We start from the raw sequence: 20,914 nt of genomic DNA, 5'->3' as shown, positions 1-20,914 counted from the left end.
TGCATAGGCATGGAGGGGAGGGCTGGGAAATGGCCTCCTGATTCGTGGCCGTCAGTTCTTGACTGGCTTTCTTGTCTGTTGTGTTTTACAGCGGAGGAGAGCTGCACGGCAGCAACAACCCAGAAAAGTTGGTGTGCGCTACTATGAAACGCACAATGTGAAAAACAGAAACAGGAACAAAAAGAAGACAAACGACTCAGAGGGACAGAAGCACAAACACAAGAAATTCAGACAGAAGCAGTAACATCTAGAAAGTTGTTTATTAAATTATACAAAAATTATGCATTCGGAATTGTGCTCATTTTTTCATGCCCAGTTGGCATCTGTAAGACACAACACGCTTAGGAAGCTTAGCAGTTGAGCTGTACCCCAGTGCTAATGACAGCAGTAAATCCCCAGCCCCAGAGAGTTCTTCAAACACTTGACCTGCCCCTTGTGTCTACTACAGATGTGTGTGTTTCTTACTCTACTGAGCAGCGCTGAGGATCATTGGAGCCTAAAAGCTGTAAAGCACAAGTACTTGATGGTGAGGCTGGAGGAATGAGGAGTGCTCCAGCAGCTGTATGGAGTCTGCTTGGGTTTGTTAGGGCATAGATGCTTTTCCGTGCAGGTTGCTTTAGTGGAGACCTACTTCCTGAGGATACTGAGTGAGAGTCAAGGACGTGACCTGTAGTGTAAGGTCAGAGTGTTACGGTATATTCAACTCAGAACAGCTCTTGGGGTCATAAGCCTTGCAGTAAGCCTTGACTGGGATGGAGGTCAAAGCCGCCAAGAAGTGAGTCCTTTCTGACACTCCTTCAGGGGTGCTGTGTACCTGAAGCATTCCCAGCAACTAGAAGGAAATCCACCAACTGAAGGAAATGACACTTGACTAATATGGGTGTCACCAAGCTCACTGTCCTCTCCTGCCCCAGGCTTCCCTGGATGGAAATTTGTCTGTAATTTAAGTCTTCTGGGTCTACAAACTCTTTAGGCCATAACCTGACTAGAGCTGTGAGATGTGGCTGCTTCCTTAGCTGTTCGTTAATGGCTGGTTAGGGAGTGTGGAGTCAGGCTTTGATGTCCTTCCTGCAGAAGGCGAATAATGGGGAGGGCCTGGGATGCAGACAGCTCTCCAGAGACTGGGACTTCTCTCAGTGAACAGGGGTTTGTCTTTACTGTTGTTTCCTCATGGAGGCAGGCGGACTGAGGACAAGGTCCTGCTGACTTGGTGGGTGGGAATGAGATTTTATTATCCAAACTCGGAAATGAGTTGCTAAGAGTTACACTGGAGAGGTGACGGGGTGGGAGGACGGGGCCAGAGAAACCCAGGGTGCAAGGTGAGCTGTGAGCCGGATCTGCTGCAAAAGCAGCTTCTTTGGGAAACGCTTGCTTCCTGAGTTGTTGAGATGACAAATCCCCAGGCCAGTCTGTAAGCTGCACATGGATATGAGGTTACACCGCCTTCCGTAGCCCCACCAGGAGCCTGGCTGCCGGGCACTGGGTGTTATGTGGCACTGGGCAACAGTCGTAACAATTACATGAGTGGTGATCAGGGGAGGGGATGGCTTGCTTGTTCACTCAGGAAACTGGCTTTTTATTACAATGGGCTTATGTTGGGGCACAGTGCCTGCTGAGACCCAGATGGAAATTATCACTTCTTTGGTGCGATAATGCCTTCCAGTTGGGCCTGAAAAACAAAAACAAAACTCAATTAGCATTTGCATCTTGCACCCTAACAACGCACAGCTGAGGCTGACACTCTGAGCACACCCCTTTCTGACTCAGCTCCACATTTTCTAGATTAGCTGGATTCAAGCTTGGCATGGTTTTGTTACATGAGCAGAAACCAGAGCTGCCCTGGTTTCCATACAATAATAGCTCGGTGTATAATAGCACAGGAAGGGAAATGGAATAAAAGTTGTTGAAATAGTGGTTTCCTGTCACTCCTACTTTAAGCCTGCATATGTCCACTAAGTTAAACATTGGGCTCTGGCTTAGTACCGTGGAGCTCTGGTTGGACCAGAGATCTGGGAAGTGGCAAATTATCAGCCACTGAGACAACTTGACACTCAATTAGAAGAAATTGCTACCAGTGAGTAGGGAAAGCATAAGACACTAGGGGGCTATTTACTCAGTTCCTCCAGCAGTCAGCACAGTGGTTTACTGTGCTGATAGTGAACAGACCCTTAAGAAGGTCTGTCCTGGGGACTGAAAACACTGCTTTCTTTGTAGTGAAGCTTCGAGTCAATAAAAAGCTTTCTTGTAAAGAATCCTTCGCCCTAGGGATTTCAAGGCTGCTTTTGGATGTTAGAAGGATGCTAAGGTCTTGTTGGAACTAAGGAACCAGCTCTGGAATCTGCTGAGTCAACATTTACATCTGGCTGGGGAAGTCTCCAGCTTTTCTTCTAATAGACTCTTGAGCAACTAGCAAAATCTCATCCGCTGAAGGCTCATACAAAGCCTTCCTTTTCTCAAGGGCCTTTTGGCTTTAAGGAACGGAAGGAAGTAAGAGAGCTGCTTATAGGCACCATATTTAGAAGAGTGATGCTTAAGCCTCACAAATCCCAGAACCTTTCAAGGCCTTGTTAAGCTGTGCTGCTTGTTAAGCTGTGCTGCTGCCTAACAGAAGCTATAAGGCTTCTGTTAGGCACAACCAGGGGAGGTCAACAATTGTTTCTAGAAGTTGCCCTGTGACAAGGGTGGTGCTTCTCTAGAGCTCAGCCTTTTCGGTCTGTGGCCTGGCCCCTCCCACCCAGCCTTCTCTCCCAGCGCCTCAGATGGGCTGAGGGGAACCACCCCTACCCAAATATCCTTTATTTCAAGAGCTCCCTCTGCTTTTGCCACAGTGCATCAAGATGCCAGGGTCCCGAGTGGTGCACGCCGTTAATCCCAGCACTCGGGAGGTAGAGACAGGCCGATCTCTGTGAGTTCAAGGCCATCCTGATCTACAAGCACTAGTTCCAGGACAGCTTCCAAAACAATTCAGAGAAACTCAAAAACTCTCAAAAAAAAAAAAAAAAACGAGAGAGAGAGAGAGAGAGAGAGAGAGAGAGAGAGAGAGAGAGAGAGAGAGAGAGAGAGAGAGAGGGAGAGAGAAGCTGTTGAATCCTCTCTGATTATGAGCATCTTTCTCCCAGGAGGGAAACATTGGTAGGCATGATGGCTCTACAGTAGAGGAGTAGGCTGGGGTATTGATTAGTGCTAAGAATAGACTTCCTTCACAGCTAAATAAAAGGAATAAAGAACCTGGAAAAGGGGCTGGAGGGATGGCTCAGAGGTTAAGAGCACTGACTACTCTTCCAGAGGTCCTGAGTTCAATTCCCAACAACCATATGGTGACTCACAACCATCTGTAATAAGATCTGGTGCCCCCTTCTGGCACCTGCATAGAACACTATATATATAAAATGAATAAATCTTTAAAAAAAAAAAAACCTGAAAAAGGAGCCCCAGCCCACCCCACCAGCTCCTGTACTCCTCGGCAGTACACATGGGCCAGCATTTAAGAGCCATGAGCAGACACCTGTAATCCCAGAGTGAGTTCAAGGCTAGTCTGGAAAATGCAGGTCCTGTTTCCAACTGAAAGGACAGCTGGAAACTGGATCGGAATCATTTCCCAGTATCCTCAAAGTGGCTTACAACCTCCCATAACCCCAACTCCAGGGGAGCCAACAGGCACACATGTACATGTATGTGCATGCAGGCAAAACATACATACACATAAAGAAAAAGCTTTTTAAAAACTCTTTACAGCAAGGGCTGTTACACCGAGAAACCCTGTCCTGAAGAACTGAAACCAAAAACAACTCTTTAAAAGAAAATTAAACGGAGGGCTGGCCATGGTGGTACATGCCTATAATCCCAGCAGTACAGAGGCTAGGAAGGAAGAGTGTGAGTTTGAGGCTAGCCTGGGCTACATGAGACCCTGTCTCAAAAATCCAGACCCCCCCCAAAAAAAAAGTAAAAAGGAGGGCTGAAGATAGAGTTTAGGGTATAATTCCTGCCTAGTGTTCTTCACAACCCTGAATCTCCACTTCTCCAGGAAATGAAGGAGCGAGCGGCTCTTTTACCTTCAGCTGCTGATTGGTCCGTTTCAGGAACTGGATCTCCTCATTGTGCTTCTTCTCCTCCACCTGTCGCCGCTCGCTCTCCCGCTTCTCCGTGGCCTCGCACTTTGCCTTCTGTTCATTCACTTGCCTCTCCAAATCTCTCTTCTCTGTCTCCAAGTCTGCAATCTGCAGATAGAATGGCCATCATCCTGGGACAGCCTCCAGAGGATGAGTGCTGTGAAAGCTGGGTGGGGACCCTTAGGACACCACCGTCCAGCTAAGACAATACCAGGGTTTGTACTGCCACCCAGTGGGAAGTCCGTGATTGACACGGCGTGTCCTCAGACAAGACTACCTCCTCACCGAGGCCGTGCTCTATGAGTGTGAAGGACACCCTCAGGACCAGAATTCAGGGCTGCAATGACACCTGCATGCCCCAAGATTAACAGAAGAGTCTGGGAGCCATGCGGACATGGTGAAGCCCACTCACTTTCCTCTCCATGTCTGACTTCCCCTGTTCGGCCTGCAGTGCCTTCCTCATGCCAAACGCCACACTGCTCTCATACAGAGTCTGGTAGGCGGCGATGGTCATTCGGATCTCGTCCCGGACTCGCAGCAGCAGCAGCCCCCTCTCTGCACAGTTGATGGTGACCTCCCGGATCAGCTCATCTTCCAGTGGGCATACAGGGAAATAAAAGACAGTGGTGAGGGGACACGCACTTTGTCAATGGCAAGTCACGCTTCCTCCTGAGGATGACGTAGGATGTGTTCTCAGAGGCATGGATCTGGGGAGATGTCAGCTAGCAACATTCAGAGTCCCGGCACCCACGTAAACAGTCAGACAAGAGTGGAACACATGTAATTCTAGCCTCGGGAAAGTGGCGACAGAAAAATCCCCTGGAGCCTGCTGGCCACTGAGTCGCTAAATCAAAGAGCTCCAGGTTCAGTGAGAGACCTTGTCTCAAAAAATAAGCTAGAGCGGCTGGAGCGATGACCTAGCAGTTAATAATATCTTGACTGCTTTTCCAGAAAATACATGTTTGGCAGCTAACGACCATCTTAACTCCAGTTCCAGGGTATCCAATGCTCTCTTCTGGCCTCCTTGGGCACTGCATAGATGTGCACAGACATACATGCAGGCAAAACACCCACACACATAAAGTTTTTCAAAAGATCTCTAAAAAGAAGTGGAGAATGATAGAAGACATTAGACACTGACTTCTGGTCTTCACACATGTGCACACACATTCACACACAGCACACACAAAAACCAAAAGTATGGTCTATAATAAGGCACTATGAGGGGGCTGGAGAGATGGCTCAGTAGTTAAGAGCACTGGCTGTTCCTCCAGAGGTCCTGAGTTCAATTCCCAGCAACCACATGGTGGCTCACAACCATCTGTAATGAGATCTGGTCCCCTCTTCTGGCGTACAACCATTAATCCCAGCACTCAGGAGGCAGAGACAAGTGGATCTCTGAGTTCAAGGCAAGTCTGATCTACAGAGAAAGTTCCAGGACAGCCAGGGCTTCACAGAGAAACTCTGCCTCTATAAACAAACAAACAAACAAATCAATGGATTAAGCACAGCAAGTTCTAGAACTTTCTTCTCTCCCTCTGTAAGTACCCAAATTGGAGGGCAAACCATACTCAGACTAAACAGGCTAAGGTCCCCTTGCTGAATCTGGCGTTGCCCGAGAGTTTGGAGGGAGGTTTGCAGTTGAGAGCCTATAGTGCCAGGGTGACTGAGCAGAGAGCAGCAGCTGACATCAGCTCTCAGTGGACACATCTTAAATTCTGTGTCTGAAGTATTTTTCTGGAATGTGGGTAGAGTGTGGATGGGTAGGCATAAAGGTAGATATTAATTTTGAGTAAAATATTAACACATTGGGCTGGAGAGTTAGCTCAGTGGTAAAGAGCACTTGCTGCTTTTTCTAAGGACCAGAGTTCGGTTCCTGATACCCATGCCAGGTGGCTCACAAGTGCCTGTAACTCCAGCCCTCTTCTGTCCCCCATGGGCATCTGTACCCACACAGCACACAAACTTACACTCACACACACAAAATAAAATTAAATAAAGAGTGTGTGTAAAATTATTTTTATGGGGCTGGAGAGATGGCTCAGCAGTTAAGAGCATGGGCTGCTCTTTCAGAGGACCTGGGTTCAGTTCCCAGCACCCACATGGCAGTTCCAGGGCTTCCGACTCCCTCATACAGACATCCATGCAGGAAAAACACCAAAGAACATTAAATAAATTATGTAGAAAAGTATTCTATTAGTTAGGCAGTGGTGGTGTATGCCTTTAAACCCAGCACTTTGGAGGCAGGGGTAGGTAGATATAAGAGTTCAAAGCCACCCTGGTCTACAGATTGAGTTCCAGAACAGCCAGGGCTACATAGAGCAACCATGTCTCAAAAAAACCAAAAATTATCTTTATTTTTGACAGTTATGAAATATTATAACATTTCCCTCTTCCCTTTCCTCCATTCTTCTCCAATGTATGCCTCCCCCTACTCTCTCAAATTCATACTATTTTTCATCTTGTTACATATATGTGTGTATATGTTTTTTTCTTTTTTCTTGTCTTTGTTTTGTTTTTTGTTTTTCAAGATAGGGTTTCTCTATGTGGCCCTAGTTGTCCCAGAACTTGCTCCATAGACCAGGATGACCTCGAACTCAGAACTAAGAGATCTGCCTGCCTCTGCCTCCCGAGTGCTGGGATTAAAGGCGTGCGCCACCAACGCCCGGCTAATATTCTGTTTTTAAATTAATTTATTTATTTTAATTTTGTGTTTGTGCCCGACATGTGTGCTCTATATATGTGCAGTGCCCACGGAGGCCACAAGAGGGCACTAGATCCTCAGGAGCTAGTGTTACAGACGTTTTGAGTGTGCAGAGGCCAGAGGTCAATACACAGCATCTTCTTCAATCCCTTTATTCATTTTCTTTAAATAATCTATTTATTTTTATTTTATGTAAATTAAGTGTTTTGCCTGCATCTGAGGGAGTCAGATCCCCTGGACCAGGAGTTATAGACAGTTGTGAGCTGTCATATGGTTGCTGGGAATTGAACCCAGGTCCTCTGGAAGTGCTCTTAACACTTGAGTTATCTCTCTACTCCCACTGCTAATATTCTTAAATATATAAATACAACCTGTTTACTTCATATAATGTTTAGTTATGTGTATATGTTTCCAGGGCTGATCATTCGGTATTGAAAAATAAATTTTAAAAAATGTAAAGCCAAGAGTAGGGATGCATGCCTTTAACTCTAATACTAAGGAGGCAGAGGCAGGCAGATCTTGAATTTAGGCCAGCCTGGGCTAGACACTGAGATCCATTTAAAAAAAATAGCACAGGGACATTATGGAAATCTTTGGAAAACAACAACAACAAAGGCTCAAAAAGTGTTTCTCCTTCCTTCCTTCCTTCCTTCCTTCCTCCCTTCTTCCTTCTGAGTGCCTGTATTAAAGTCATGTGCCCCTACACCTGGAAGTTCTTACCTTATTCCAAATACCTATTAAAGGGGCCGGTGAGACGGTTCAGTGGGTATAGGCACTTGGCCCCAAGCCTATGACCTGAGCCAATCACCAGAGCCCACGTGGTGGAAGGAGAGAATCATTCTTGCAAGTTGTCCTCTGACTTCCACACTTGTGCCATGGCACATGTGTGCCCCCAGAAAAACATGCATGCACACATATGTGCATCCACACCTACACCCACACACAAAATAACTGTAAACCTACATGAAAATAAAACAAACATCTGTGAGGGATAAGGCACCGAGGGACTATGTCTGGCACCTGGATGTCTGGCTGAGGTAGAGAATGGGGGAGGGGTGGGGATTGTTCTCAGCAGCTATGGGGAGATTAGGAAAAAGAAGAGATGATTCCTAAAAGGGGGGTAGTTTAGGGGTAACCAGGGTTTGGTTTTGTGCTAGAAGGAGGCTGACATTGTACAGTGCTCTGCCAAGCCTACTCACCGAAGCACTGCGAGTAGAGCTCCCTGCGCACAGGGCAGATACCTGTCTCCCTGGCCTGTCTCTGCTGCAGCTTCAGGTCCAGCTGCTCCTGCAGATGCACGACGTCCATTCTGGTGCTGGGTGTGCTGGACACCTGCTGGATCCATAGTTGTGTGTCTTCCACCCACTCCCTATGACACGGACACAAACCAGTGTGAGCCCAGGGCCCTCGGAACTCCGCCTGAGCAGGACCGAGAGGCAGCATAGGCATCGTGCCACCAGCATCGACTTCTTTCACAAGCCACATCCACCATGCAGCCTTCAGAGGACACCTGCCTCAGGGCTGGGTAGATGGACAGTCTCTACTGTCCACGGGACCACAACCCTCTGTTCCGGGTCATATCTGTCTAGTCCTGCGTCTTGATTGGAATAGAAGATGCAGTGGGAATTCCCCACACTGGCTTACAGTGGAGACATAGAACATCATAAACCTCATGCAAGCCACTAGGAAGCCTTTGTGTACGTTGGGAGTTCAGAGGTTCTTGAAGGGCTGCGTTTGCAATAGCTGCCCATTATGAATTTTGTGCTGGAGGCACAGGCAATTCCTGCAGGGACGAACTTGCAGGCAGCGTGGCAAGGGAGGGAGAATGCCTATACTGGTGGGAGGGAATCCATTAACAAATGACACCTCCCTTTTGATTTCCATCCTTGGAGAAGATCACAGGTGCTCTGTGGTTCCTGGGTTCTGAGAAAAGCTTTATTGCCTTGGGTATAAAAATGTCCATTAGGTGGAGGTTTTTGAGAATTCTAGCTAGGCTGCATAGCTCAGGCTGGCCTCAAACTCTTAACCTCCTGCCTCTGTCTCCTGAGTTTCTGGGATTAAAGGTGAGACTCACCAGGCCTTGCCTTATTGGACATCTGTGGGTTTTTTGAGACACAACTTTGCCATATAGTGCTAGCTGGCCTGGCAGTCCCTAAGTAGTCCAGGCTGACCTCCTGTGTCTAGCAGAGTGCTGGGATTAAGCACATGCCACCACACCAGCTCTCTATAGGGAATCTTGATGGAGGGACCAAGGAAGCCGAACACTAGGAATGGAGTTTAGGAGGAACAGGGCTGGGATAGAGACCCGTGTCCGAAAGCTGACTGCATAGTGACATTTAAAGTGTGAGACTGCTCAAAACATGGAGGTATGGGATAGATTTACAGGTTTCCTGTCTGCATTCAGACTCCATGAAATCCAGAAAGCTGAGAGAAAACCCAAGGCAGAACACAGGTAAGCTTCCTGGCCCCAAAGAGGTGAATTTCCTGGCCACACAGATCTATTTTTACCTTGGAGGCAAGATGGCATTCAAGATTTCTTCTGCCTGTTTTGTAGGATCTGGGACACAGGAAGTCGAGGGCAGCTTGGCCTTGGGTGGCTGTGGGATTGAACTTGAGGGTCCAGGCTGCTGGAGGCTGACTTTCAGAGGTCGAGCCTAAGAGACAGGCAAGACAGAATCTCCAAATTGTCCCAGCTTTCTCGACAAACTTCCCCATTTCCCTACTTCCCTCATCTGTGGTCTCAACATAAGTATGAGCTGAAGAGACCAAGATGGCTGGCTGGCTCTGACCCTGTGTTTGAACTGGTGTTTCTAGAGCTAGTGAGTGGTCAGGCCTCTGTTCTGCCTCTCTAGGGATGGGGAAGTCACTACCTGGCATATACTTGGACCTAACTACGACAAGCCCCGTCCATTTCCCTGTGACTTCTTTCTCATCTTAGATCTGTCCTTTGGGGTCACAGTTAGGTTTGTTTTACTACTCTCTCAACCACTATTGTCCCTGTTCCAATTGCCCTGGCTGTACCAGCAACCCCTGGCTCCTGAAATTCAAGAGATTCTCAAAGCTGGGGTGTCTTTTCCCATGGTAATTTGTAGGATCTGGCATCCCGAGGCCCGTTCATACCTTAGGGCTCCGCTTTTCTGTGTTCCGGCTCACCAACACCGGGGTGTCATATTTGAGCAGAGAGTCTGCGGGAGGTATCATGGTGGCCCCAGTAGTGGCAACTCTGTAGCGGCCCCTCCAGGTGGGGCCTTGTTTGCGGTCACCATGGAAACCCCTACTCGCCTTGCCCCCTGGATGGGGCGGGGCTTCGCAGGGAGGCGGAGCCGGCCACGTGCAAGTTTTATTCTACTGGACTTGCTCCACAAGCTCCAGGCTTCTTGGTAAACAAGACTGGAGACATTGCCCTAGGTCTAATACGGGATGCGATGAAATGGACAGACCATCTTTGCGGAGCCTTAAAAAGGAAGTCATCTCCTGACTCCTTAGATTTTTTAGCAACGATTGGCACTTGGAAGGCAGAGGCTGGTGGATCTGTGTGGGTTCCAGGACAGCCAAAGTTACATAGAGACACTCAAGAAACAAAAAAAGAATTTCCTAGGCCGGGCGTTGGTGGCGCACGCCTTTAATCCCAGCACTCGGGAGGCAGAGGCAGGCGGATTTCTGTGAGTTCGAGGCCAGCCTGGTCTACAAAGTGAATTCCAGGACAGCCTCCAAAGCCACAGAGAAACCCTGTCTCGAAAAAAAAAAAAAGAATTTCCTATTGTTGAGTATTTGTGTTTTGTAACTATCAACAATCCGCCACGAACAGGGTTGGATTAGCTTTCCCACATAAGATGTTTTCTTTCTTGTTTTGTTTTTTGTCTTTTTGGAGACAGGGTTTCTCTGTGGTTTTAGAGCCTGTCCTGGAACTAACTCTTGTAGACCAGGCTGGTCTCAAACTCACAGAGATCCACCTGCCTTTGCCTCCCGAGTGCTGGGGTTAAAGGCGTGTGCCACCACGATTTTTTCTTTTTTTAAATGCCAGGTGAACACCTTTAATTCCAGATCTTGGGAGGCAGAGGCAGGCGGATCTCGAGTTTGAGACCAGTCTGGTCTACAGAGTAAATTCTAGGACAGCCAACGTTACATATAGAAACCCTGTCTCGAAAAACAAACAATTTTTTTTTCTTTTGGTCATTTTTGAGGTCCTAGGGATTGCCCTCAGCTCTTTGCACACGGGAGGCAAACGCTCACTTTACTGCTAAGATACATTCCCCAGGCTTTCCGCCCTTTAACTCTAATTTCTATTTGGCGGTATTGCGGATGGAATCCAGGACTTTCGGTTCGGCTCGGCAATCTCTACCTGACCGACTCACTAATTGCCCAGGCTGGCCTGGAATTGACAGCGATCCCTCAGCCTAGGCCTCCCGAAGTCTGGCCTTGACTTTCCAATCCTTCAGTCTCACTTCCCCAGGAGCCAGGCTCCCAGGGACACCAGGTGTCCCCAGCGTCGGAACCTTCTCATCTGCGGCCACGCCCACCAGGGGGACCTCGCCGTGAGGGCTTCTGGGATAGCGCGATTCCCGGAAGCGGACGTGCAAAGGTCGGCCCGTCACTTCCTTCGGCTCGAGTGGATAAACGGACCGTGCAAGTGGCTCTCAGCCAGACCGCAGGATGAAGGCCGGGAAGAGCGAGCGGGAGCGAAGCGGCCGGCGGCGACACCGGGCCGACGATGCGTTGGCGACCGTGGTGGTGAAGCAGGAGCGTCTGAGCCCCGAACCTATCGCGCACCGGCGGCCCGACGCCCCAGCCGCTAGCCCGTCCCCGCCCGCCGCTGAGCCTGGCCGCGCTAACCACCGTGGGAGTCGAGCCCGGGGAGAGAGCCGGTGAGAGGGCCGCGGCCGGGATGGCTCGGGGCCCCGGCGGTGCGAGCGACTCGGGGTGTAGAGCACCTGTTGAGTTGGAATGAGATTCCCCCGCCTCCCACGGGGCACGGTGGGAATGTCTTTCACGTTGGGTCTTGGCGACTTCCTCGCAGCACTCATTCGTACAGCATCGATTTACTGAGTGCCTAGTGTGGACTAACGACCCACACTAGAGGTAGTGATCACAGGGTGAAGAAGGGAGGCGGTTTGACGCTGGCGAAATTGGGTGTGCTCTAACCCTAAGAAGGAGAATAACCAGTAGATTCAATTAGTGCTAAGGATGGAGTCAAACAGTAATGTGGCCGGGCGGTGGTGGCGCATGCCTTTAATCCCAGCACTCGCGCTCGGTCATGACAGAGAGAAATAATTACGAAGAACCTGAGGTGGAATTGTGTTTTAAAAGTTGAAGCAAAACAGGCAGTGTATCTGGAATTGAGTGATGGAGGGGGAGCATTGTAGGCTGGTAGGGATGACTTGGGATGGAGGACAGGGTGGGTCCCTAGGACTTGCCAAGGGATTGGATGTGGTTGTTGGAGAAGGGAGTGTGTTAGGAATCAACAACAGAAACGCAGGCAAGATTGACTTCCTGGATAGTGGCCCCATTAGTGGGATGACAAACTGGGAAAGAGCGTTGGGGTTCGAGAACTAGGGTATCTAAGTGAGCGGGCAGTTGTGTGTGTGAGTCAGGGACTGTGACTGGGAAAGTGAGGGCCTGACTCCATTAGAGATTTCACACGTGTGCTGTGTTTAGTGGGCGAGCCTGATACGTAAAGCTAATTTATTTGGGGGAAGGGACATTGAGGTAAAATCCTGTGTACTGTGCTCTGATCAGGTCCCCAGCCAAAAAGAAAATCAAGTCCTCGGGGAGAAGAAGCAAGTCTCCTCGAACTAAGAGAAGCCGGAGTCCCCACTACTCCACCGTCAAAGTGAAGCAGGTGAGTGAGTTTGCAGGAGCTTTTGCTGGGACCGATGTGCAAATCCAGAGCTGTTGCTGGACCTAAAGGGAGCCTGCACCCATGTGTTTCCATCTTTGCTTGTCCTGGCAGTGGGCTTTTCTAAAAACTGGATGTGTTTGTGGTTGTTTTATGTGAAAATTCAAATGTGGAGGAAGTTATTGATTGGATCCTGATAACTCTGTCAGAAATATTGCAGAGAGATACCTTTCCTTGTTTCTCCCAGTGGTAACTTGTCACACAGCCGTGGGCACAGTCAGGATACAGACATCTCACTGCCATTGGGCCCCATTCCTTCCCACCTTTATCCTTCCTTACCTCCTGGCCACTGCTCTGTTTCTCATTTCTTGGATGCACATTGTTTATAGTACAGTGTAAACCAGCACAGATGGGTAAGGTTTGACCTGTGAGTGCCCATGTGCTCCAGTACCATTTTTTTCAAAGGACATTGTTATTTTATTCCACATTGAAAGTCAGTCAGCATATGTCTATCATTCCGACAATCCATGCTGTTTCAAGTCTTGAAACCGAGTACCCGGATCCCTTTTACTTTAGTCTTTTAAAAATTGTCTTAGCTGTTCTGGTTCCTTTGTCTGCATCTCTGTAAATGTTAGAGCAGTCTTGAATGTGTGTGTGTGAGATAAAAATATTTTTTGCATGTGTATGAGTGTTTGCCTGCCTGTATGTATATGTGTGTGCACTGTGCATATGTCTGGTACCCACAGAGCCCAGAAGAGGGCGGCAGATTCCCGGGAACTTGAGTTAAAGCTGGCTGTAAGATACCACATGGGTGCTGGAAACTGACCCAGGTTTTCTGGAGAACAAAAAGTGCTTGTAATTACTGACTTATCTTCCAGATTCTCTAGTAATGTCTTGCTCTAGGCAAGTGTGGTGGTGTGTACATGTAACCCTACACTGAGGCAGGAGGATCACATCTTCAAGGCTGGTTTGTAAGTTTAGTGAGAGATGCTGTCTCAGAGTAAAAAGGGCTGGAGCTACAGTTTAGAAGTAGAGCACTTGCTAGTCTGTTTCCTGAATTTAATATGTATCTATATTAAATGGACTCTTATTACTCAGCCTTAAAATGAAGAAAATTCTGACATGCTACAAGATGTCTGAACCATGATGACTTCCTTACTAAACCAGAGGAAAAAGACAAAAATTGCATGATTCCATATCTTTGTAGTTGAGACAGTTGATTTCCTGCTAATTAGGCCCAAACTGGCCTGAGACTTGCTTAAACAAGGCCTAGAATTCTTTTTTTTTGTTTGTTTTTTTGTTTTGTTTTGTTTTGTTTTTCGAGACAGGGTTTCTCTATTGTTTTGGAGGCTGTCCTGAAACTCGCTGTGTAGACCAGGCTGGCCTTGAACTCAATAGAGATCCACCTGCCTCAGCCTCACAAGTGCTGGGATTAAAGGCGAGAGCCACCAGCATCTGGCTAGGTCCAGAACACTTGATTCTGATCCCCACCCCTGGCCGTGTGGAGATAGGTTCTCATTGTCACTATATCACTTGTTGACCTGGAACTCTGCCTCTTGAGTGCAGCCTCAGTCCCTTCTCTCTCTCTCTCTCTTTTTTTTTTTTTTTTTTTTGGTTTTTCGAGACAGGGTTTCTCTATATTGTTTTGGAGGCTCTCCTGGAACTCGCTTTGTAGACCAGGATGCCTTGAACTCACAGAGATCCGCCTGCCTCTGCCTCCCAAGTGCTGGGATTAAAGGCGTGCGCCACCTGCCGGGCGTTGGTGGTGCACGCCTTTAATCCCAGCACTTGGGAGGCAGAGGCAGGCGGATCTCTGTGAGTTCGAGACCAGCCTGGACTACCAAGTGAGTTCTAGGACAGCCTCCCAAGCCACAGAGAAACCCTGCCTCGAAAAAAAAAAAAACAAAAACAAAAAACCAAAAAAAATGCGTGCGCCACCAACGGCCCGGCCCCTTCTCTTTTGATAGTAGCTGTTCCTGACCTTTTTAGTTTTGCTAGTCTGAGAAAATTTCTATTTTGATGCTCTGGTTCCTAGTGAGACAGGTGGTCACTAAGTGTTAACTTCTGGAAACTGCTGTTGAGGCTTTGCCTGTGGGCTGGCTGCTTACTGATTGATTTCTCATTGGTCTGGTTTTTGTCCTTGTTTTTTCAAGATAGCATTTCTTTGTGTGAGAGCCTTGCTGTGTAACAGCATGCTGGAACTCTGTAGATTAGGCTGGCGTCAAAGTCACAGAGGCCCTCCTGCCTCTGCCCCCTGAATACTGGGTTCAAAAGCGTGTGCCACTTCCATCAGGCTCTCATTGATCTGCTGGTGTGTTGTGGGAATTGTAGTTTCTGCCTGGCTGGTTTTTAGTATGTGTGTCCATTTTGTCAGAAGCTTAGAGACTGTTGAGTAATACTTTCTTGTGGGTTTCTTGAGGTTTTCATGTTTCTTAGGTTTATTCCTAGATGTTTGAATAATAATCTTTGTAATAGTTTAAGTTTGAGCTTTTGAAATTATTTCAGTTTCTTTTTGGTTTATGAGGAAATTGACTTTTTCCTTTACATATCTTAATTTTAACAGTTCTGTTTTTTTTTTTTTTTTCTCTCTCTCTCTCTCTGATGGGAATATTACTTGGCAGGGCAGGTTTTGGGTAGCCCTGGCTGGCTGTCCTGGAACTCACTCTGTAGACTAGGTAGACCTCAAACCCAGAGATCCTGTCTTTGCCTCCCAGGTGCTGGGATTAAAGAAGTTTACCACCATCTCCTAGCTACTCTGTTCTGTTTTCTATACATGCTGTCCCGTGAGTTTGTTGGCAGATGACTGATGGGAATATTATTTCTCCTTCTCCCCTCAGTATCAGCCTCTTGTTTTGAGGGCTCTGGATGTGGGCTTGGATTATCAGGTCTGTATTTGAGGAGCAACATGGACTATAGTCATAATGATCCTCCAGGGGAACAGAACTACCACAGATGGCACACCAGGGGAATAGAACAGATAGTCTTGTGTGGATAGGAATTTTTTCTGAATACTAGCACTCAGGTCATAGATGTGTTATTCATTTTTGGGGATTCAATTATTTTATGTGTGTAGATGTTTTGCCTGTGTGGATGTCTGCACCATATAGATGCAGTGCCCATGCTTACCACAAGAGGGCATTGGATCCCCTTGGAACGTTAGTTACAGATGATTGTGAACAGTTATGTGGGTGCTGGGAACTGAACCTGGGTCCTCTGGAACAGTGCTCTTAACTTCCAAGCCATCTCCCCAGTCCTGACAGCTTATTCACAGAGTAGAAGCCATCTTTCCTTTACTGAATGCATCTTAATTTTAGGAACGTGAGGAGCATCCACGGAGAGGGCGAGAGGATCGGCAGCACCGTGAGCCATCAGAACAGGAGCAAAGGAGAGCTCGTAACAGTGAGCGAGACCGGCACCGGGGCCATTCCCGCCAGAAGAGGAGCTCTGATGAGAGGCCTGGCAGTGGGCAGGGTCTGGACAGAGACAGCCAGATTCTGCAAGCCCAGGAAGAAGAAAGGGACTTTCATAATGCCAGGCGCCGGGAGCATCGCCAGCAGAATGAAGGTGCTGGTGGTGATGCTCAGGAGGTGATCCCTCGCCCAGCTGGTAGCAGAGGCAAAGAAGTGCCTGTTAAAGAAAAACCAAGCTTTGAACTCTCTGGGGCACTGCTTGAGGACACCAATACCTTCCGGGGTGTGGTTATTAAGTACAGCGAGCCCCCAGAAGCCCGGATCCCCAAAAAACGGTGGCGCCTGTACCCCTTTAAAAATGATGAGGTACTTCCAGTCATGTACATCCATCGGCAGAGTGCTTACCTTCTCGGCCGACATCGCCGCATCGCTGACATTCCCATCGACCATCCCTCCTGCTCAAAGCAGCACGCAGTCTTCCAGTACCGGTAGGTAGACCTCAAGGAGGACGGGAAAGGGAGCTGGGGTGAGTGTCTCACTGAGGATTGCTATGCTGTCTGTGGAGATGCAGAAGAGGCCATCACTCCTTGTATCTAATAAGCTGGGCTGAAAGAGTCTAGCAGCCCTTGAGTAATCTCTTAACATTTGCATGAGAGTCTTGAACTTGATATCAGAAACTCAGATTAGCCTCTACCATTGCGGTGGTGCAGGCCTATAATCCTAGGTGTCCGGAGGCCAAGCAGGAAGATTGGTGTACTCTCTAGGTGTGGTCTGTGTACCAAAACCCCATCTCAAAATAAAGACAAAAAAATAATAATAAAATAGAAAGTCCTGCCCCACTCTGGGCCTGTTTCCACCTGCCCAAGGTAATGAGGACCAAATGGAAGTAAGTAGAAGCCAGAGTCAGAATGCCAGGTCTATCCTGGCTAAATCTGTTGCTTGGATCCTACACCCTTACCATCTGTTCTCCAATGTCCTGTGGAAAATAGGACCAGTGTAACACCCTCAGCTGGGAAAACTGCAGCTCAACACAGTCGCTGATGGCAGTAATGATCTTCAGAGCAGAGCTCTGTCTCTTATCTGGCCCTTGACACTCAAAGACCTCATCTCATTCTAATGGTGTTTACCCCTTTGGACTGGTGCTAAAATAGCTGTACAGCATTGGAGGAAGTATATTTGTAGCCATAGCAAGAGGCCTTGAGTTCTACATTGGGAGCTTCCATGGCCCTCCATCCCACCCGCCACCCACAGCCAGCTCTACCTTTTCTCTTAGGTATATTTAAATTGCTCCCAATTTCCCTATCCAGGACGATGCTTCCCCTGTGACCTAGAATTTTTGTTTGAGCCATGTTCAAGCCAGGTCAGTGACATCTAGACCTGTAGCAGAGAGCTTCAGAGTAGATGGTCTCTGGTAGGGCTTGGCTCACAGGCTTTTCTCCCCGGTCTCTTCTAGGCTCGTGGAGTACACTCGTGCTGACGGCACAGTTGGTCGGAGGGTGAAACCCTACATCATTGACCTGGGCTCAGGCAACGGAACCTTCCTGAACAACAAGCGTATTGAGCCACAGAGATACTATGAACTGAAAGAAAAAGACGTCCTTAAATTTGGGTTCAGTAGCAGAGAATACGTCTTGCTCCATGAGTCTTCAGACACGTCTGAACTAGACAGGAAGGAAGATGAAGATGACGAGGAGGAGGAAATGGTGTCTGACAGCTAGCAGCTGAGAAGCACTCCTCTCCTCCCCATTAGAAACTGTTCCTCCTGGAGGCCATGGGGTTGACTCTCCAGCGCCTCTTCTTGCCTTAAGTCTTTGCTCTGTTGCTGCCCAGCTTGTGTTGCAGTATGAGAACTCACTTCGTGTTTTTGTTGAACCTGGCACATCAGCCGCCTGCCTGTGGGCGCTTGTTTCACAACAGTCTCACCAATTACAGCATGTCGAGTTTTGAGCAAAGTGTGTGGCTGTAGTGGGTGCCTTCAGAACTGCTGCACAGGAAACTGAAGCCCTTGGGAAGGGGATTATGGCTTGTTCTCTTTGTACAGTTTCTTATTTATATAGTTGTTGAGCTTTGTGAACCAGGAATTTCGTTTTGGTGACAAACCCTAGAGCAGAGACTCTCAGTAAACTTTGGTTGTCACCAAAACAACCTCCAGCATATACCACAGCTTTGACCTGCGTCAGCTCTTGAGTCACAGAAGTTGATTTTGCACTTCGTCTTTTGGGGGTGACAATTTACCACATGACCTCATTATTGACTGCCTAAACAGACACTCACGCCGACTGTGTCCGGAGGTCATGGCTCCTACCAATAGGTGCTGGTGACATACCATGCACTGGGTTGTGGAGCTGCGTCTTCTGATTTCCCCATGAGGCACAGACCTAACAGTTGGGATCACCTGGTCTTTTCTTCAGCTTGGCATTTTTATTCAGATGTTACCTCTCTCTTCTCCCTTTGAGAAACACACTCATGTTGACTTTGTAGCAGGGGCCCTGCTGTGGCCTAAGGTTGTGTGTATGTGTCTAAAGGAGGTTGTGTGGCTTCCACATTATTGTTTCAGCTTTGACCATGGGTTTGTATTTACTTCCCAAAGATGGAAAGCAAGAGGCAGCCCAGCTTTTGAACTTCCCACCTGGGGTCTGTGTAAGTAGAAAGGAATTCATTACTTACACTGTGTGTGCTTGTAAAATGGTGTGTTTCGGGAGTATGTGCTGATTTTCATATGACAGTGTTTTGTGATAGAAATAATAACACATGGTAGGCAAAGGCCTGTCTGCATTTGGAGAACAGGTTTTCATTTATATGTATTTTTGAGATAAAAAAATAAAATTTGTAAATACAGCCCCATTTTGGAGGGTAATGCTTTGCTGATAAGGACTCTTGTTCGTAAGTGTGTTTGCTCCTAAGGGAGTCTTTGTATATGTGTGTGTGGAGGTCCGGGGAGCAACCCGTGATTACTGGATTTTATTTATAGCTATTAGAGATATAATCCTAGTCTGGTAGGAGTTACTCCCTTGAATCCCAGGGTGTATACAACGCTGTGTGTCCCAGGCTAAGGCCCCCACATCCATCTGAGGGTCCTGGAAACATGCCCACCAGCAGTCCTGAAAAAGTTTCATATTTTGTCCTGAACCCATTAAACAGCCTCCCCTGTGTGTGAGGATAAATGAAAATGGCTGGGGATTAGTTTAGTAGATTACACAGAGTTTTCCGCCTAGACCATCGGCCAGCTCTGTCCCCACCAGCCACTCCCCAAATAACCACTTGGAGACTTATTGGTAATTATAAATGTTTGGCTGATAGCTTAGGCTTTTTTTTTTTTTTTTTTTTTTTTTTTCTCTCGAGACAAGGTTTCTCTGTGGCTTTGGAGGCTGTCCTGGAACTAGCTCTTGTAGACCAGACTGGTCTCAAACTCAGATCTGCCTGCCTCTGCCTCCCCAGTGCTGGGATTAAAGGCGTGCCCAGGCTAAAAAACATTTAGTTTTCAATCTTGATTGTTTGTGGGTATTTAGCCTGCAAGAATGTCTGTGCACCACATGCATGAAGTCCCTGCAGAGGTCAGAAGAAGGTGTCAGATTCTCTGGGCATGCAGTTACCATGTGGGTGCTGGGAATTGAACCTGGGTCCTCTGGAAGAACAGCTAATGTCCTTAACCTCTGAGCCATCTCTTTAGCTGGGCTTATTTTTTTTAGCTAGCTCTTATAACTTAACCCATTTCTATTCTATGTGCTGACCTAAGGCTCACGTACATACTTACCATCCGGCTTGCCCTGCACCTCATGGTGTCTCCTCCGACTCTACCCTTCTCCCCAGCATTCTCTCTGCCCCCAAAATCCTGCCTAGCCATCAGCCAATCAGCTTTGTATTAACAATGAGAGCAACACATCTTCACAGTGTGCAGAAGGATTATTCCACAGCACTATAGTGTACAAAGTGACAACGGTTGAGTTCGCTCACTGAAAAGCTGGAGTGACTCTTAGTTGTATGGGCACAGGGTGCTAAAGTTGGCTTGCTACTGTGGATCGGACACAGCAACGCTGAAGCAGGATGCCCCTGGAAGGGCTGACATTTGACGATTGTCTTAAAGCAGGGGGGGACTTTGACTTAGTTGGGACAGTCGAGGAAGCAGTGGGAGTAGAGAGGGGTGCGTGGAAAGCCTTTGTAAGTCATGCTCTGAAGTTCCGTAGTGGTGAGTGGCACCGAGGTCACAGAGTCCCCTGCAGAGAGGGCCTGTGGAGGAGACAGAAGAACTGCAGTCTGCTCATGGAAACCACATTGGGTGGGACAGAGAGAGGCTCAGGCAAATCCTTGTCTGAGTAATAATAATGGTACAGTGTCTGCTTTGCCATCATGAAAACCTGAATGGGGTTCTCCAGCACCCGTGGAAAACAAAGCATAGAAGTGTTTGTAAGTGCTGGGAATGTGGAGACGGTGGGTTCTGGTTGGTCACTGGCCAGTCAGTTGAGCTTCAGGTTCTTTTTTTTTTTCTTTTTTTGGGGGGGGTGTTGAGACAGGGTTTCTCTGTGACTTCGGAGGCTGTCCTGGAACTAGCGCTTGTAGACCAGGCTGGCCACGAACTCACAGAGACCCGCCTGCCTCTGCCTCCCAAGTGCTGGGATTAAAGGCATGTACCACCAACACCTGGCTTTTTTGCTAATTTTAAATGTATTTTTTTTTGGCTTTTTTTTTTTTTTTTTTTTTTTTTTTGGTTTTTTGGGGACAGGGTTTCTCTGTGGCTTTGGAGGCTGTCCTGGAACTCGCTTGGTAGTCCAGGCTGGTCTTGAACTCACAGAGATCCGCCTGCCTCTGCCTCCCGAGTGCTGGGATTAAAGGTTTAAATGTATTTTTAAACATTTAT

At 47.9% G+C, this 20,914-nt stretch overlaps 3 protein-coding genes across 3 annotated transcripts in view; 2 read left to right on the top strand and 1 right to left on the bottom strand.

Moving 5' to 3' along the window:
• Positions 1-281, top strand: part of Gnl2 (G protein nucleolar 2) — a 30,910-nt gene extending 30,629 nt beyond the window's left edge. The window contains exon 16 of the mRNA XM_005084367.4: positions 92-281. Coding sequence (XP_005084424.1) covers positions 92-244 — 153 coding nt within the window. The 3' untranslated portion in view covers positions 245-281. The remainder of the gene's footprint in view (positions 1-91) is intronic.
• On the bottom strand, positions 242-10,108 carry Dnali1 (dynein axonemal light intermediate chain 1). Its single transcript, XM_005084368.4, has 6 exons — positions 9,934-10,108; positions 9,322-9,467; positions 8,013-8,182; positions 4,522-4,700; positions 4,053-4,217; positions 242-1,669 (listed from the first exon to the last, which is right to left on the bottom strand). Exons 1-6 carry the CDS (start codon positions 10,012-10,014, stop codon positions 1,634-1,636), a joined length of 777 nt encoding a protein of 258 aa, XP_005084425.4. The 5' UTR covers positions 10,015-10,108; the 3' UTR covers positions 242-1,633.
• Positions 10,109-11,387: 1,279 nt separating this feature from the next.
• Positions 11,388-18,897, top strand: Snip1 (Smad nuclear interacting protein 1). The gene is made up of 4 exons (XM_005084369.4): positions 11,388-11,678; positions 12,550-12,652; positions 15,964-16,547; positions 17,513-18,897. Exons 1-4 carry the CDS (start codon positions 11,467-11,469, stop codon positions 17,775-17,777), a joined length of 1,164 nt encoding a protein of 387 aa, XP_005084426.1. The 5' UTR covers positions 11,388-11,466; the 3' UTR covers positions 17,778-18,897.
• Positions 18,898-20,914: the final 2,017 nt, after the last annotated feature.

Source organism: Mesocricetus auratus, unplaced genomic scaffold, assembly GCF_017639785.1.
Source record: "Mesocricetus auratus isolate SY011 unplaced genomic scaffold, BCM_Maur_2.0 Super-Scaffold_100014, whole genome shotgun sequence".
Lineage (NCBI taxonomy): Eukaryota > Metazoa > Chordata > Mammalia > Rodentia > Cricetidae > Mesocricetus > Mesocricetus auratus.
This window is presented reverse-complemented; position numbering and strand designations above follow the sequence as displayed.

Excerpts from the sequence above, each read along its gene's own strand:
- Snip1 (XM_005084369.4), top strand. The coding sequence starts at position 11,467 with ATGAAGGCCGGGAAGAGCGAGCGGGAGCGAAGCGGCCGGCGGCGACAC. Across the intron at positions 12,653-15,963 it reads CCACCGTCAAAGTGAAGCAG|GAACGTGAGGAGCATCCACG; the intron begins GTGAGTGAGTTT and ends TCTTAATTTTAG. Across the intron at positions 16,548-17,512 it reads CACGCAGTCTTCCAGTACCG|GCTCGTGGAGTACACTCGTG; the intron begins GTAGGTAGACCT and ends GGTCTCTTCTAG.
- Dnali1 (XM_005084368.4), bottom strand. The coding sequence starts at position 10,014 with ATGATACCTCCCGCAGACTCTCTGCTCAAATATGACACCCCGGTGTTG. Across the intron at positions 4,218-4,521 it reads AGTCAGACATGGAGAGGAAA|ATTGCAGACTTGGAGACAGA; the intron begins GTGAGTGGGCTT and ends TTCTATCTGCAG. Across the intron at positions 1,670-4,052 it reads GGACCAATCAGCAGCTGAAG|GCCCAACTGGAAGGCATTAT; the intron begins GTAAAAGAGCCG and ends TTTGTTTTTCAG.